Source organism: Anser brachyrhynchus (assembly GCF_964034855.1).
Source record: "Anser brachyrhynchus genome assembly, chromosome: 7".
NCBI classification, from domain to species: domain Eukaryota; kingdom Metazoa; phylum Chordata; class Aves; order Anseriformes; family Anatidae; genus Anser; species Anser brachyrhynchus.
The window spans coordinates 8,083,709-8,096,139 of NC_137701.1; the positions used below are offsets into that span (position 1 = coordinate 8,083,709).

Genomic DNA, 12,431 nt, shown 5'->3' on the forward strand with positions numbered 1-12,431 from the left:
GGTTGCAGAGTTAAGGAAAGCAGGCATGTGTCAGGCAGGACAGCAGGACCCTCCTTCTCTCCAGGGAGGATGCCAGCACGTCTGGGCCATGTCCCTGCCGCTCTCTGTATAAAAATAAGTACATCGTTTGATCTTCCTCAGTACCACTTGTGTTTTCTCTAGTACTTCACCAAAAAATCGTCTTTGCTTTTAGTTAGGTGAGTGAATTCTTCTTTTACACCCCTCCATCCCAGCTGACCTGGGATGAAATTGCTCACTTTATCTTCACAACTTAGACTTTGGAAGATTTTTACTGCTTTTCTGTGCTTTACAGAAAGCAACGTAGCGATGTGGAAACCTGTGTTTTACAAGGAAAGATCAGAAGAATGTTTTCCCAAGCTCTCCATCTTGCTGGTGTCTGGACTCTCCCTAGTTTGCCAATATCTTTCTTACTGTGCAAAACCCAAGTTTTGGCAATTCTCCAGCTGAGACATCACCACCGACAAAGAAAAAGGAATAATTATTCCAGTGTTTTAGGGACAGCGTCCCCATTAAGATAAATAGAACTGTGATTTGTCTTTTTTTGCCCGCAGAAAGCCTTTTCCTGCCAAGCTACTGCCTAGCTACTTGCTCTCTATTTGTCTGGTTGTGTCTGAGGCTTTGGCTCTCAGTGCACTGTGCAGTCTTTTCTGTTCTGATTTCCTGCTCCCAGATTCGGGAGGTGCTCTGTAGTTGCTGCGATCACCTTGGCTTTTGGGCGTGCTTTCCTACATGTGAAAAGCTCAGCCCAGCTTGGGGTCAAAACCAAATTTTAGAAATGCAAACTAGGGAGAAAAAGAGATCAGTTTGCTGGGATTTGTTATTGACAACCTTAGCTGCCCGCAGGAATTTTTCAGTTCTCCTTCTGTCCTGTAGGTGCTTAGAAATTGCTTCTTTGGGTATTTCTGCCTAAATGTTTGCAGAGATGAGACTGGTTTGTAATTTCCCACAGCTTCCTTTTAAGAGAGGGTGCGGTGTTTGGTCTTCTGTAGCATCATCTCTGAAACCTTCAATGCTCTTCTGGAGTCAGGAAGGACTCCTAGAATGCTTTGCACTCTGGCTAGCTTGTTTTGAGTGTTTTGTATGCTGCTCTTTCCCATTCTGACCCAAGGTTTTGCTTCTTTTTAAAATTAATTGCATGCAGTGTTTGCTCACAGTTGATTTTATTTGTGAAAATTGAGGCAAATGTTGAGTATGTTGCATCCTACTCTACTCTGCATCATCTTTGCGGTGCCTCTCTGCTGAACCATGACTTGCCCGGTTTGCATTTCAGATCTCATTGCATCTTTTTGGTTGCCTTTTATGTTTCGTACTAATTGTAATTCATTTTGTTCCTTAGCTTTTCTGACCGTGTTCCTGTGCTTTTGCTGTCCCTAAGTTACATGGCTTTTGTCTCTGCTTTTTTGTATGATTTTATTTGATATTCAGGCCCTTAAAAAGTGTAGTGCGGTTGTATTGGTCTCTGAGTATTCTTTTTAAGTGCTGATGCAGTTTTCTGTAAAACAGTGTCTGGGTGGCTTTTGGTAGCAAGAGTTCCCCTGGAGGTGGTTGGAACAGCGTGAGAAGCTCCCCAGCTTACAGCAGCGCTGCTGTCTGAGCCTGTCATCTAACGTGCCACTGATAAAGCACCTCTCCCTCTAAAGAAGATCACATCCCTCAAGGTCCGTTCTAAGATCCTTCCTTTCTCCAAAATTCCATCTTGCCAAATGACTTTCTCATCTTCCAGCTTGCTCTGATGAGCCAGGTTTGACCATAATCACCTTCCAGCTCCCCAAACCTCCCCACCGATGGCCATGGGATGTGGCAGCCTTCGCTCCGTATCCGAAGCTCCTGGGCAGCTTGGTGGAGCGCTGTGAAATGGAGCGCTCTACCTGCCAGAGATGGGGAAGCAATTCTCATGCACGGAGAGCTTCAAAATCACCTTGCACAGTGCTGTGAGGCCACGCTAAACCTACATGTGAGCTACCCGCTCCATCTGCAGTCATTAGACAGGGTTTAGCCTTGGTGTAGCAACTGCTGTGGGCTCGGTGGAGCTGTAGCTGATTTGATGTGTGTAAGCAAAAGGGGGATCAGGATCATTACGCTAACCACGGGAAATGGGCTTTTATGGTGATGAGAACAAGAATCAATCACAAGTAGCTAATGAATTAGCTGGCAGTGTCTGCGATGTTCATTTCACAGTAAATGCAACAGTCAAAATCCATTAAGAAGCCCTTGCAAAGGGGTCCTCTGCGAAGAGGGTGTCTGCAACGTGCAGTGCGCACGCTGCCCTCACCTTGCCTCCATCTGAGGCACGGGAGTGTGCACAAAGAGCAAGTTCTGCTCCAGATGTGTGGGAGTCAGGGAAGGGCCTCAGGTTTTTTTAGCAGGGTTTTGTCTTAGAGGTCACCGTGGCTATTGATTATGGTTGTTTTTTACTGGAAACCTGCGGTCTGCGAAGGGCAGCTATTGGAGAGGCTCGCCTCCACGCAGAGCACCCAGGTGCCTGTGCAAGGAGGTTGTAAGCGGTTGCAGCAGCGTGGCACGGTGTCACACCAGCGTCCAGGTGGGTCAGCACCTTCCTCACAAGGCAGCTTTTGCCACCTCTCCTCTTCAGCGAGCGCGCTGTGGCTCCTGCTCCGCGTGGCTGGTAGCTCTCACATGGGTTTCTGCCTGGCTGCCCTCGTTACATAAAGAGCTGCTAAGGGAGAAGCTGCTCAAACCCGCTCTGCTGCACGCTGCTACGTGGTGCTGCCATCCCTTTTGCCTGGCTCCTGGGCCTCGCTGTCGAGGAAAAGCGGTGAGTGAGTAGAGCTAACCAGTTCTTTCAAGTTGCTGAAATGAATCCGTGGGCATGGGGGAAAATAACTAGCTGGCTGATGTTAGGAAGACTGCGTTTAGCTGCTTAGAAAGGTATCTCTGAAGACAGGGGGATCTTGAAGTTGCTTTATTAGCACTGCAGAAATGAAGAATCAAGTGCTTTATCCCTGAAGGGGCTCATGGATACAGGCCCATTTCAGGAAAACCTCCATTTGTGGTACTGCGTTTCACTACGTGCCAGCATCCCACGGAATTGAACTGAACTTAAGCGTTTGCTTACACATTCTCCTAAATATAAATGGAATCGAAATGCTGTCTAAACCCCCCGCGATTAGGCAAAACAGATAAACTCATGTGTTTTACATTGCAGTTATTGCTTTAACATATTTAAGGCTGTGCCAGCTCAGAGGTTATATTTTAATTGCATGTCATGCAAAATCTGATTCAACAAATGAATCATGAATTTAAAACATTTTATTTATAAATTTAATGCAGAATAATAACCAAAGCTTTTGTGATGAGGTATGACATGACAGTTAATTGAAAACCATTAGGCTACATGGTGAAATGAAGTACAGATTGACATTTGAACAAATTCTGTCACAGTAGCTGTGATATTTCACTGTAAGCAAGTTTTTGTCTTGATTCATCACCCCACTGGTAGGCCAGGAGAGAGAGATGAAGAGAAGAAACTATAGGGTCTGCATCTGCAGTATTTCCGTAACCAGAAATCCCCTCAGGAGTGCAGGGAAGTGCTTGGTGAGTGCCTGAGATCCATACTCGCTGAGCATCATTGAAATTGAAAATGAAATTTTGGGTTGATCCAGGCTCCCTTGGGGCTGTACCAGGACAGGACTGTGCCACCAAAGCCCTGTGGCCTAGGGGCAGGGCAAGGCTGGGACTGATGGGGCCAGCACAGAGATGTGCGTGGGATCGCCTCTTGTTCTGGGTGCAGCAGGGAAACTCACCATAGTTCTCAGCATTAACTGCTGACTTCTTGGGATCCTACAGCTTTAGGAGCCTGCTTTAAGTGTCTCTGAATCAGGCTACCTGTGCAAACAGCCAGGTAACGAGGGGGGGGGGGGGGGTGGATTTGAGAACTGGACTTCCAAAAAACAGTTTGGTTAGCTCATAGAAGTGAAGGCAACACCACCAGCATTGCTCTTAACCCTGGCAGTTCACCTTTGCCTTTTCAGACACCCTCAACCCTCGCCTTGACTCAGCTCGGTGCTGTTTGTGAGGGTTGATTAATGATCACTTCTGTTTTGACTGCAGCGTGCGCCAGCGCTGCTCTCATAAGAGCAAATACTTTTCCAAGAAAATCTGCTTTCCCTCGCTTCCTGTCTTGCTGCGGCTGCAACGCTGCAGCTCCTGCGTTGTGGTAATGCAGAGCTGTGCCACGTATCCCCAGGTGGGTTATGGAATTAAAGGCAAAAATATGAAAAAGAACAAACTCACCTCTTTCACCTACATGTTTGTAACAGCAGTGACTCTGTTGTAGATGGTATCTACCTACAGCAGCTCAGGACTGTGTGATCGAGCTTGGTGTTGGCTCCTGTTGTGTTTGAAGCTCCTAATGCAGCGCGTACGGAGCAGTTCCCTACTGCTGCCTCCAGAGAGGCTGTGCACGTGTGCATGCACAGTTCAGGGACCTGGTTTTGTTCAAAGCTGAGACATGCTTCAGTGGCATTGGTTTGTGTAGCAGTGCTGGTGCAGCGGACTATTTCTGATAGTGCAGGTGCCAGGAATTGACTGGAAATTGAAATCATCTTCCAGGGGTAGTGGGGAAATTTCTGGGCCCAGTGTGTTTGGGACCTTTGGGGCTGTGCTACGAGGGTGCATCAGATGAGCTTACAAAGAGCAGCGGGCTGACTGAGCAGAGAGGCTGAGCGCTGAGCACTTTGTCTCCCCGTGCTGTACCAGGCAGAGCTGCTGCTTTGTTAGGGGGTGGCCATACACAAGTTGGCAGCAACTATACCACATCTTTGTACAAGGTTTGGGGGCTAGCAAGCAGCTGTCACGAATTGTGGTTTCTTACTCCTTTGCTGTCGTCAATCTCTTAGCTGGAAACCAAGGAATTTCTAAGAAAATCCAGGGACATGTTTATCTGGCAGCTTCAAAGGGTTCTGAGCAGCACTGGACCTTCTGAAAAGCAGGCCTGCAAGGACTTGACAGCCCCCATCTTTCAGCGTGATCTCAGTGACACGCTAGCACGGAACGACATGGAAATGAGGTCCCTTTCTAGGTATTCCTCCAATCTATTATTTACTTGAGGAGTCAGCTTGGCTTCACAAAGGAGCTCGTGCCTGAAAATACTGCCTGGCAGTTTTAAAACAGCGCTGCACAGGTGGGGAGCTTGGCTGTTTGAGGGGGGAAAAAACCTAATGAGGAGACTAAAACCAAAGCCAGCCCCCCCTGCGTCCTGAAACTTCCTACCCTGCTGGAAATCCTCTGCACCTTGCTAACCAGAGGAGCTGCAAGATCAGCCTGCAGCTTTAGCTAACTCCTCCCCAGCCTGCAGCGCTCCTAGCAGTAACCATAGCGATGCAGGCACTGGCTCCAGCCCCAGCATCCCCACCGTGGAGACCCGGTGAAGGAGCCGGTGTGCCATGCTGCGTGTGCCTTGCCACCATGAATGGGTGTCCTCCCTTCTGCTTATTTCCTCCTCGAGGGAGCAAAGGGAAGAAAAGCAAGGTTCTCCCTCAAACTGCTGATGAAACGGGGTGCTCTGGCGTTCCTCACTGCCACAGAAGAAGAGGCAATAAGTGTGGAAAAGCACCTGCCTCCTCTCCAGCAGGCAGCCGTCCCCAAGACTGTTGTAAGTGCTAAGACAATGAAGGATAAAAAGAAAATGCCTTGTTCCAGGGCTATTTTTACCCGAGTGGTGCAATTTCTGTTCAGCAGGCTTATTCCTCTTCATCTACATCACCGATCATATTAGCTGCTATTTCGGGCGTTGCATAAAATGTTCACCCAACCTCTGGTGGAAAAAAGCAGGAGCCACTCCCCGAGTCCTTTGTTCAAGGCTGGCTGCACCATTTCGGCAGGGCCTTGGGTGGAAAGGGCTGAGGTGGATGTCTGGAGAGGGTCTGCCAGCTGAGCTTGGCCACAGAGGTGGTGTGACCTTGGGCAAGCTGTAGCCCCGTAATTGCTCATTTTCCATCATCCTTAAAATGAGAATGTTGCCACTACACACACACACCCTGTGTTTTGGCTTTTTTAAGTAAAAAGTGGTAACAGAAATGGTCTCCTCTTTTCCCAGCACCTTGCACAGTGTGACCCAGGATGCCAGTGGGTTTTCTGAGCACTCCCACAGCATGGTAACAAAGCTGAGTGCCCTGTCCTACATCAATCCCACACGAATGTCAGCATTGAAGAGAAAAACCCGCCTGAACGTGCAGGATCTTTCAGAGTTTAGACCAGGCTTCAGTTGGTCTCACCAGCACCTCTGCTGGGAGTGGCAATGTCTGTGTTACTCTTTGAGAGGTGGCAGGGTGAAGAAAATGCATGCCGAGTGGCCCCGGGTTCATAATTGAAGCACTTGCAGTCCCTTGGTGTGTCAACATACTAATGTTCGTGGTTTTTTTGCTCACAGGTTTCCTGGTTCAGCATGATGGGTACAAGAGTTTTGTGGGCTGAGTTTGCTTTGTGGCTGCCTCTGCCTTCCTGGCTGGGCCAGGAGGTCCTGGGGCCAAGTCCCAGGCAGGGCTGTGTCCCCTGAGCCCCAGCACGGGCAGAGCGGTGCTGGTCTGGGGGGCTGGTGGGAGAGCCGTGGGCTCTGGGGTGCAGGGCCCAGCCTGCCAATATGCATCAGCCCCTTGTGAGCCATGCCAGGAACATCTGAGAGCCATTTCAGGATGGTTTTGGGGATCTGTTGTAAGCCCTGCACCCTCCCAGCCCCGTGGTGGTGTTTCGGGACTTCCTGGACATGCTGGAGGAAGAGCGGCCGGAGGAGAGGAGCCGTGGAGGTGCGGGGGGCTGGCGGCACGGCTGCGAGCAAGCACCCGCTGTTACCAACTGCTGGTGGAGCTGAGGGGGGCGAGGGCAGGAGGAGAGTTTCCTTGGTTTCTGCAGAGGATGAGCTCTGCAGTGGGAGGCTTGGCAGCAGCAGGCACCCCTTCCGATGAGTCACAGGAGGCTTTCTCAGAGGGAAGGTCCAAGAACTGCGCTAGTGCTGCTCTCACTTGCTCCTTCCTTTCCTTCTGGAGGCCTTTTTGCTGCCACGCGGTACCCGCTCCACCATCATCCTTGGCCCGTACAGGCTGGCTTTGGGGGCTTCATTCCTCCTTTCCTCCTGCTCGGGTGATTTAGGGAGTGGGAGGCAGCGGGCAGGGCGGGTGCTGCTAAGGCACTGGGACCTGTTTGCAGGGATGAAGGTGGAACTTCTTGCTGATGTGGAGCTTGATGGGTGTGTGAAATGTCGTCTTCTCGTGGCTGTGAGGGAAGGCAGGAGGAACTGATTCCCTCACGAGGTTCTCGTGGCTGCTCTGTTGCTCCAAGCCTCTGTGTGCCTACCCTGATATTTCATTCCAGAATCACAAAACTCAAAACCGCCAAAAAGCATTCATCTTTCACCTCATGCCTTCATCCTCCTCTGCCCCTCCCCAGCCGTGCCGTGCCCCCTCCCGGAGCACGGGGCCGCTTCTCAGCTCCCGGCTTCCTCGTCCTGCCAGGGCTGGGGCTCTTTTGGGACAGCCATGAGGCATGTAGGCGAGGCTGGGCAGCATCAGTCCTGAGGGGTCCCCGCTCCTCCCGGCAGCGCTTCTCGGTTTTCCTCATTTTTATTTCCCATCGGTGTGAATAAGCAGATGCAAGGCTCCGACAGCAGCGTAAAGGAGCTGCCCGCGACACGTGAACACGAGTGCTGGGTAGCAAACTAAAGGGGGAGAGCGCGCCGCCCTCCTAATCCGTAATGCAGAAAGCGCTAAATCCCTCCAGACCTCCTTTTGGGCGTGTACCGTCCGTAAAACCTGTGTAGGATTTGGATCGGCAGCGCAATGGAAACCGCGCGCGCCGCTGCCTGCGCGCCGGGCGTGCTCGCGTGTGCTTGGCAGCAGCACAAAAGGAGCTGGTTGATGAGATTCACAGGCTCAGAGGGCCGCTTCCTGGGGACACGCTTGGTCGGGGGCAATTAAAATGCCCGTCAGGCGCTGGAGACCGGCAAGCCCTTGACAAACCGCTTAGGCGGCCGCGAGGTGCGGCATCCTATTGTAAGTGGCTGATGGCGGAGCCGGCTGGTTTGTCATCGTTCTGGAAATTTCTGTGGCCAGTGAACTCCCTCTTCCTCTCCCACTCACCCTCTTTTCCTTTTCACCACTGCGGGGACTTCTTCTAATTTGCAGTTTTCCTTTTCCTGACGTACACATGGTAGATACAAGCTGGTGGCTTGCAGACTGCGTCTGTCTGGAGATAGGCAGCGAGCCGATGGATAACAGCACGCCAGGAGAGTGATTATGCAGCAGTTATTTAAGGATAGGCTTTGGGGGTATGGCAGCCTATGAGCCGGTAATGATTTTCTTTTAAAAATGTCAGCTTTGTTTGCTTTTTTGAGGATTTGCAAGAGTTGTTATACCTTTGTGCCGTAGCTTTTTGAATTTAGCCTGCTGTAGATTAAATTTTGTAATGGTGCCCACCGAATGAATTAAACTGCATAGGTAATAAACCTCTGTGGTTTTGCTTATTCATTTATTTGATGCATACGTAATATATTATAAGCACACACCTTCATGCACGTATACTGGGTATTATATGTATGCATCTTTGTATCGTGAAAAAAACTCTTTTCTTATAGCTGGAAACTGTTTTTCATCAAAAATTAAGCATTTTCACTTTTTTTTCCCCCCACCTTTGGTGTATTTTAACAGATTCTCCAGCATATAGCCTTGGACCTGACGCACTGATTGGAATCGGCTCGTTCACAGATCGCAAAGGTAGGGCACCTCTGGAGCTGAACGGGGGATTGAGTCTGATGCAGGGCGTGGGTTTCCTTTGTGGTTTGTATTTTTTTTGTGTTTTTTTTTTTTTTTAACAACAGTTATTCTTCGTTTGGTCAAACTGTGCTGTGTTGCAGCTTCGCGTAGGTTTTCAGATTGCTTTGGCAGGCAGTCTGAAGTTATTTTCGATGTGCATGCATACGCTGCAGCTATGTAATTAGTCCTCCCAGCTGCAGCTAGCGGAGGGCGAACAGAAGCCCGCGTGCTCGGCGGCTGCCTTGGGTCGGAACGGGCAGGGTACAGAGCCCTCGCCTTTCCTACCCAACCTGGGGGCTTGCTAACATTGGTTTCAGCTTCCCTGGGGTCCTTGCAGGCTAGCATGAACAGGGTTAAACCCCCTGCCCTGTTCCAAGCAGGTACAATCCATCAGAGCAGCCGAAAGCAGAGGGCTGGCTTCATGCTGTTTGGCTCCCAGGGAGGAGGGAAACTTCTTTTAACCCGTTCACTGCTGCCTGCAAGCGCGGTGCTCAGCTCAGGGACTGATACACAGGGCCCCAGAAGCCGGGCGGGGCGGGGCTGGGAGGGCTTCCATCTGACGGCGTCCGGAGGCATCACCAGCACTTCAGAAATCATTTCTATCTACCAGAATAAAGCAAGCAGACTTTTTTTTTTTGACATTGTCATTGGTAGTTCCCAGGAGAAATTTATTATTCTCCTTCCCCCAATGCCCTTTGGCTTTGGTTGCTCTAACCCTTTAAGGCTGGAAGGGAAATGGGGGGATAAAGCCCTGCAGAATAGAACGCGTGAAGCAATTTTCTTTGGGTTGAACTGTCAGATGTGTCAAGTGATTAAGGAATATTGATCTCATTGAGTTGCAGCAGGGACTGTGCCTTTAGAGAAGAAAGGATTTAAAAAAAACCAACCAAGCAAGGCAGGGCTGCAAACCTTCTTCGTTCACCTTGATGGAGAGAAGGAAAAGCAATGTTCATCTTGTATTAACTTTTCAGGTGCTAGTTCTCACCCAGTACTTTCCAAACCAGGCGTTACCGTGCGTTGTTCTGCTCAGGTGTCATACAGCTCAGCGTACTTCTTAGCTCTGCATTTAGACCTGAAGGCAGTAAGTGTGTTTGTAGGGCAGGAAACAAAATTTGTACGTGTCTCTAGTTTGCAGGAAAGGCGGTTACATTTCTAGTGTGGGTATCCCAGGAATAATGGTAACTCTGGGAGGAAGCCTGCTCTCATGACGTACCCCCTCTGGGTCCCAGAATGGGCAGCAACTGCAAGCCAGAACTTCAGCACAGGCAAAGCTGAGGGCCACTGCTAGCAGCAACAGATCCCCAAAATTTTATCAATCATCAATTTCATTGCAGTAAGAGCTTAGTGATATGTGGAGGACTTGATAATGTTAGGTCAGAGGTTGGACTGGGTGATCTTGGAGGTCTCTTCCAACCTAGACGATTCTGTGATTCTGTGAAGTTGCTGAGGCTGTGTTCTTTCTGGGGGGAAAGCATTACTGCATTTTTCAGGACATTTTCCTTCGTGGTCATCTTACGTGCCATTCTATTCCTTGTTTTTCTCTTCTACATGTCTTTCTGTTTTCTTGGCCTTTGCATTCTTTCTGTCTTTGGCAGAAGCCTTCTTGCCTAATAGGCTTTCCTGGCTAAATAAAATTATTCAAAAGAGTGCTTTACTAGTTAGTTTTCCTTAGTTGCTTTTCATACTGGTATTCCTCCTGGTATCAATTATCACTGGACTCATTGAAATAGAAAAACCTGAAGTAAATAGTGGATAAAATGCTTTAATTCTTGAAAAACCTGAAGTAAATAGTGGATAAAATGCTTTAATTCTTGAAAAATGTATTCAGTGATGTCTTTTTAGCGAAGAGCAGGTCCCTTCTCTTCCCCGTACTTTTAATTTCACTTCCATTATAGAAGGGCAGCCAGCCAAACTGCAGTCTCATTCTGATTTCATTAATGTTTTGCAAACTCTGTCTCAAGGACTAATGCTGCTTGCTGGGCTTGATGTCAAAATCCAAGGTTTTGCTGCAGCACTGGAGAAGGGAAGAGGAAGGATCTCTGACAAACAGAAGTGATGGCTTTGTTAGCAGACAAGCAGAACCGCCTAGTTTTTACAGTATCAGTGGATAACGAGTCAAAATTGTTGACAATGCGATCCCTTTGGGTGAATGGTTTTCGTCTCCTCTGGAAATGTTTCTTATCTCTTGTACGCAGCGTCTTATCAGACCTCTGCGGTCTCCAAAAAACAACAAAAAACAAAGGGTGTCAGCTATATGGTAATGAATCAGAGTTGGTGTGGAGATGGCTTTTTATTTTATTTTAAATAAGCAATAGAAATACGTTTCTTGCACCTCTGTTTTATCAGTCGTTTTAACCTCCTCCCTTGATCTGAGCTTTTGAGATGCACATTACAAATCATTCCCTCTGGCTGCAGAGAGGAAAATGAGATGCTGTGCTGGCAAAATTTGAAATAATTTCAAATATCACTGTTTTCTTGAAGTAGAGGTAAGGGGCGCTTATTTTGCGAGAACAGAATTAATTGTAGATTGCCAGGGTTTAAAAACTCAATGGCCACAGGGGTAGAAAAAGATGGCTTGGACTGTCACAAGGAAAACCTTTTATTAGCTGATACAGAAAGGCAGCAGAAGCCAGAGCTTGCGGTAGCGCTGAGGTGTGTTGGGTTACACTCTGTGGCTCAGGGCAGGCACCCAGAATGACGTGATGCTTGGCGCTCTCCTTCGTTGAAACAAACGACACGGTGACCAAATGCGCCAGAGGCGCTCAGAAGCGACACGCTGTTACTTCGTCCCCGCGGCTCTCGGGCAGGCAGCGGCACCAGGAGCGAGCCTGGGCCCCATGTTTGCCCGCGTCCCGGGATCGGCATCCAGTTTTAACCCCGCTCTCTAGGCAACCCTTTCTCAGCACGTGCGATGGAGGTAAGGAGGAGTTTGGCTGTACGGTGTTCCACGCAGGGGCTTCATGTCCCCAGTTTTCTCACTGGGGTTGGGGTTAGACCACCAGTGTTAATGCAGTCTTTTCTCATGAATACATGAACCAAGCAGTTTTTGGTTGGTTTTGTTTTTTGGTGCTGACCTTCCTGTTGATTTATGTCTTGTGCTTGATGATGAGTTCTCGGTGAAGATTTCCTTGCTATTTTACTGATTAGAAAGGCTGTCTCCTAGGTATTTTTTCGCTGGCAGATAAGGGTCCTATGTCATGGCTTTCCTTTCATTTGGGGCACCGAAGTGGGGTCCCTTGTAGCGTATGTGTCATCCACTTGGATGTCTGCTTTCATGTGACTTGAAGGAACGTAGTTGTTTGTGATTCTGCACCAAAACAGGCTGAAGTTAGCCAATGGGCTCAATTTATTAGCTGGGAAGAAGGAAATCCCCAGAAAACTTGTTTCTGTGGGTTAGCTGGAGCTAATAGTTCATGGCCCTAATGGAATTTGCTTTCATATGGGTTTTATCTTTCGTACCTCTCCTCCCACTGTATCTTCCATTACGTTTGCACCAGAGTATCCCAGTATTTCTGTGGCCCCTTGCTGCCCTCTGGGCAGGGCACAGTGTATGCTAAAGCTGCTTTGGGCTGCTGGCTGGCATGTGCATGTACTGCCTGGATGGAAGAGGAGAGGCAGCAGGTAAGTGGTGAGCTTGTGTTGGTG

General features: G+C 49.0%; 1 protein-coding gene across 37 annotated transcripts in view; it reads left to right on the plus strand.

Annotated features, from left to right (window-relative positions):
• The window catches only part of MAP2 (microtubule associated protein 2), a 197,919-nt gene that overhangs the window by 73,078 nt on the left and 112,410 nt on the right, over positions 1 to 12,431 (plus strand). For 20 of the 37 annotated variants that reach the window (XM_080598970.1, XM_080598963.1, XM_080598988.1 and 17 more), the window contains one exon: positions 8,682 to 8,747. Coding sequence is in view for 1 of the 37 variants with exons in the window: in XM_080598992.1 (XP_080455118.1) it covers positions 8,682 to 8,747 (66 nt within the window). In the remaining 36 variants the exon portion in view is untranslated. Of the gene's footprint in view, positions 1 to 7,191; positions 8,028 to 8,096; positions 8,323 to 8,681; positions 8,748 to 10,791; positions 11,704 to 12,431 lie in introns of those variants that run through there. The other 17 variants (XM_080598957.1, XM_080598979.1, XM_080598989.1 and 14 more) reach the window with 15 other exon arrangements.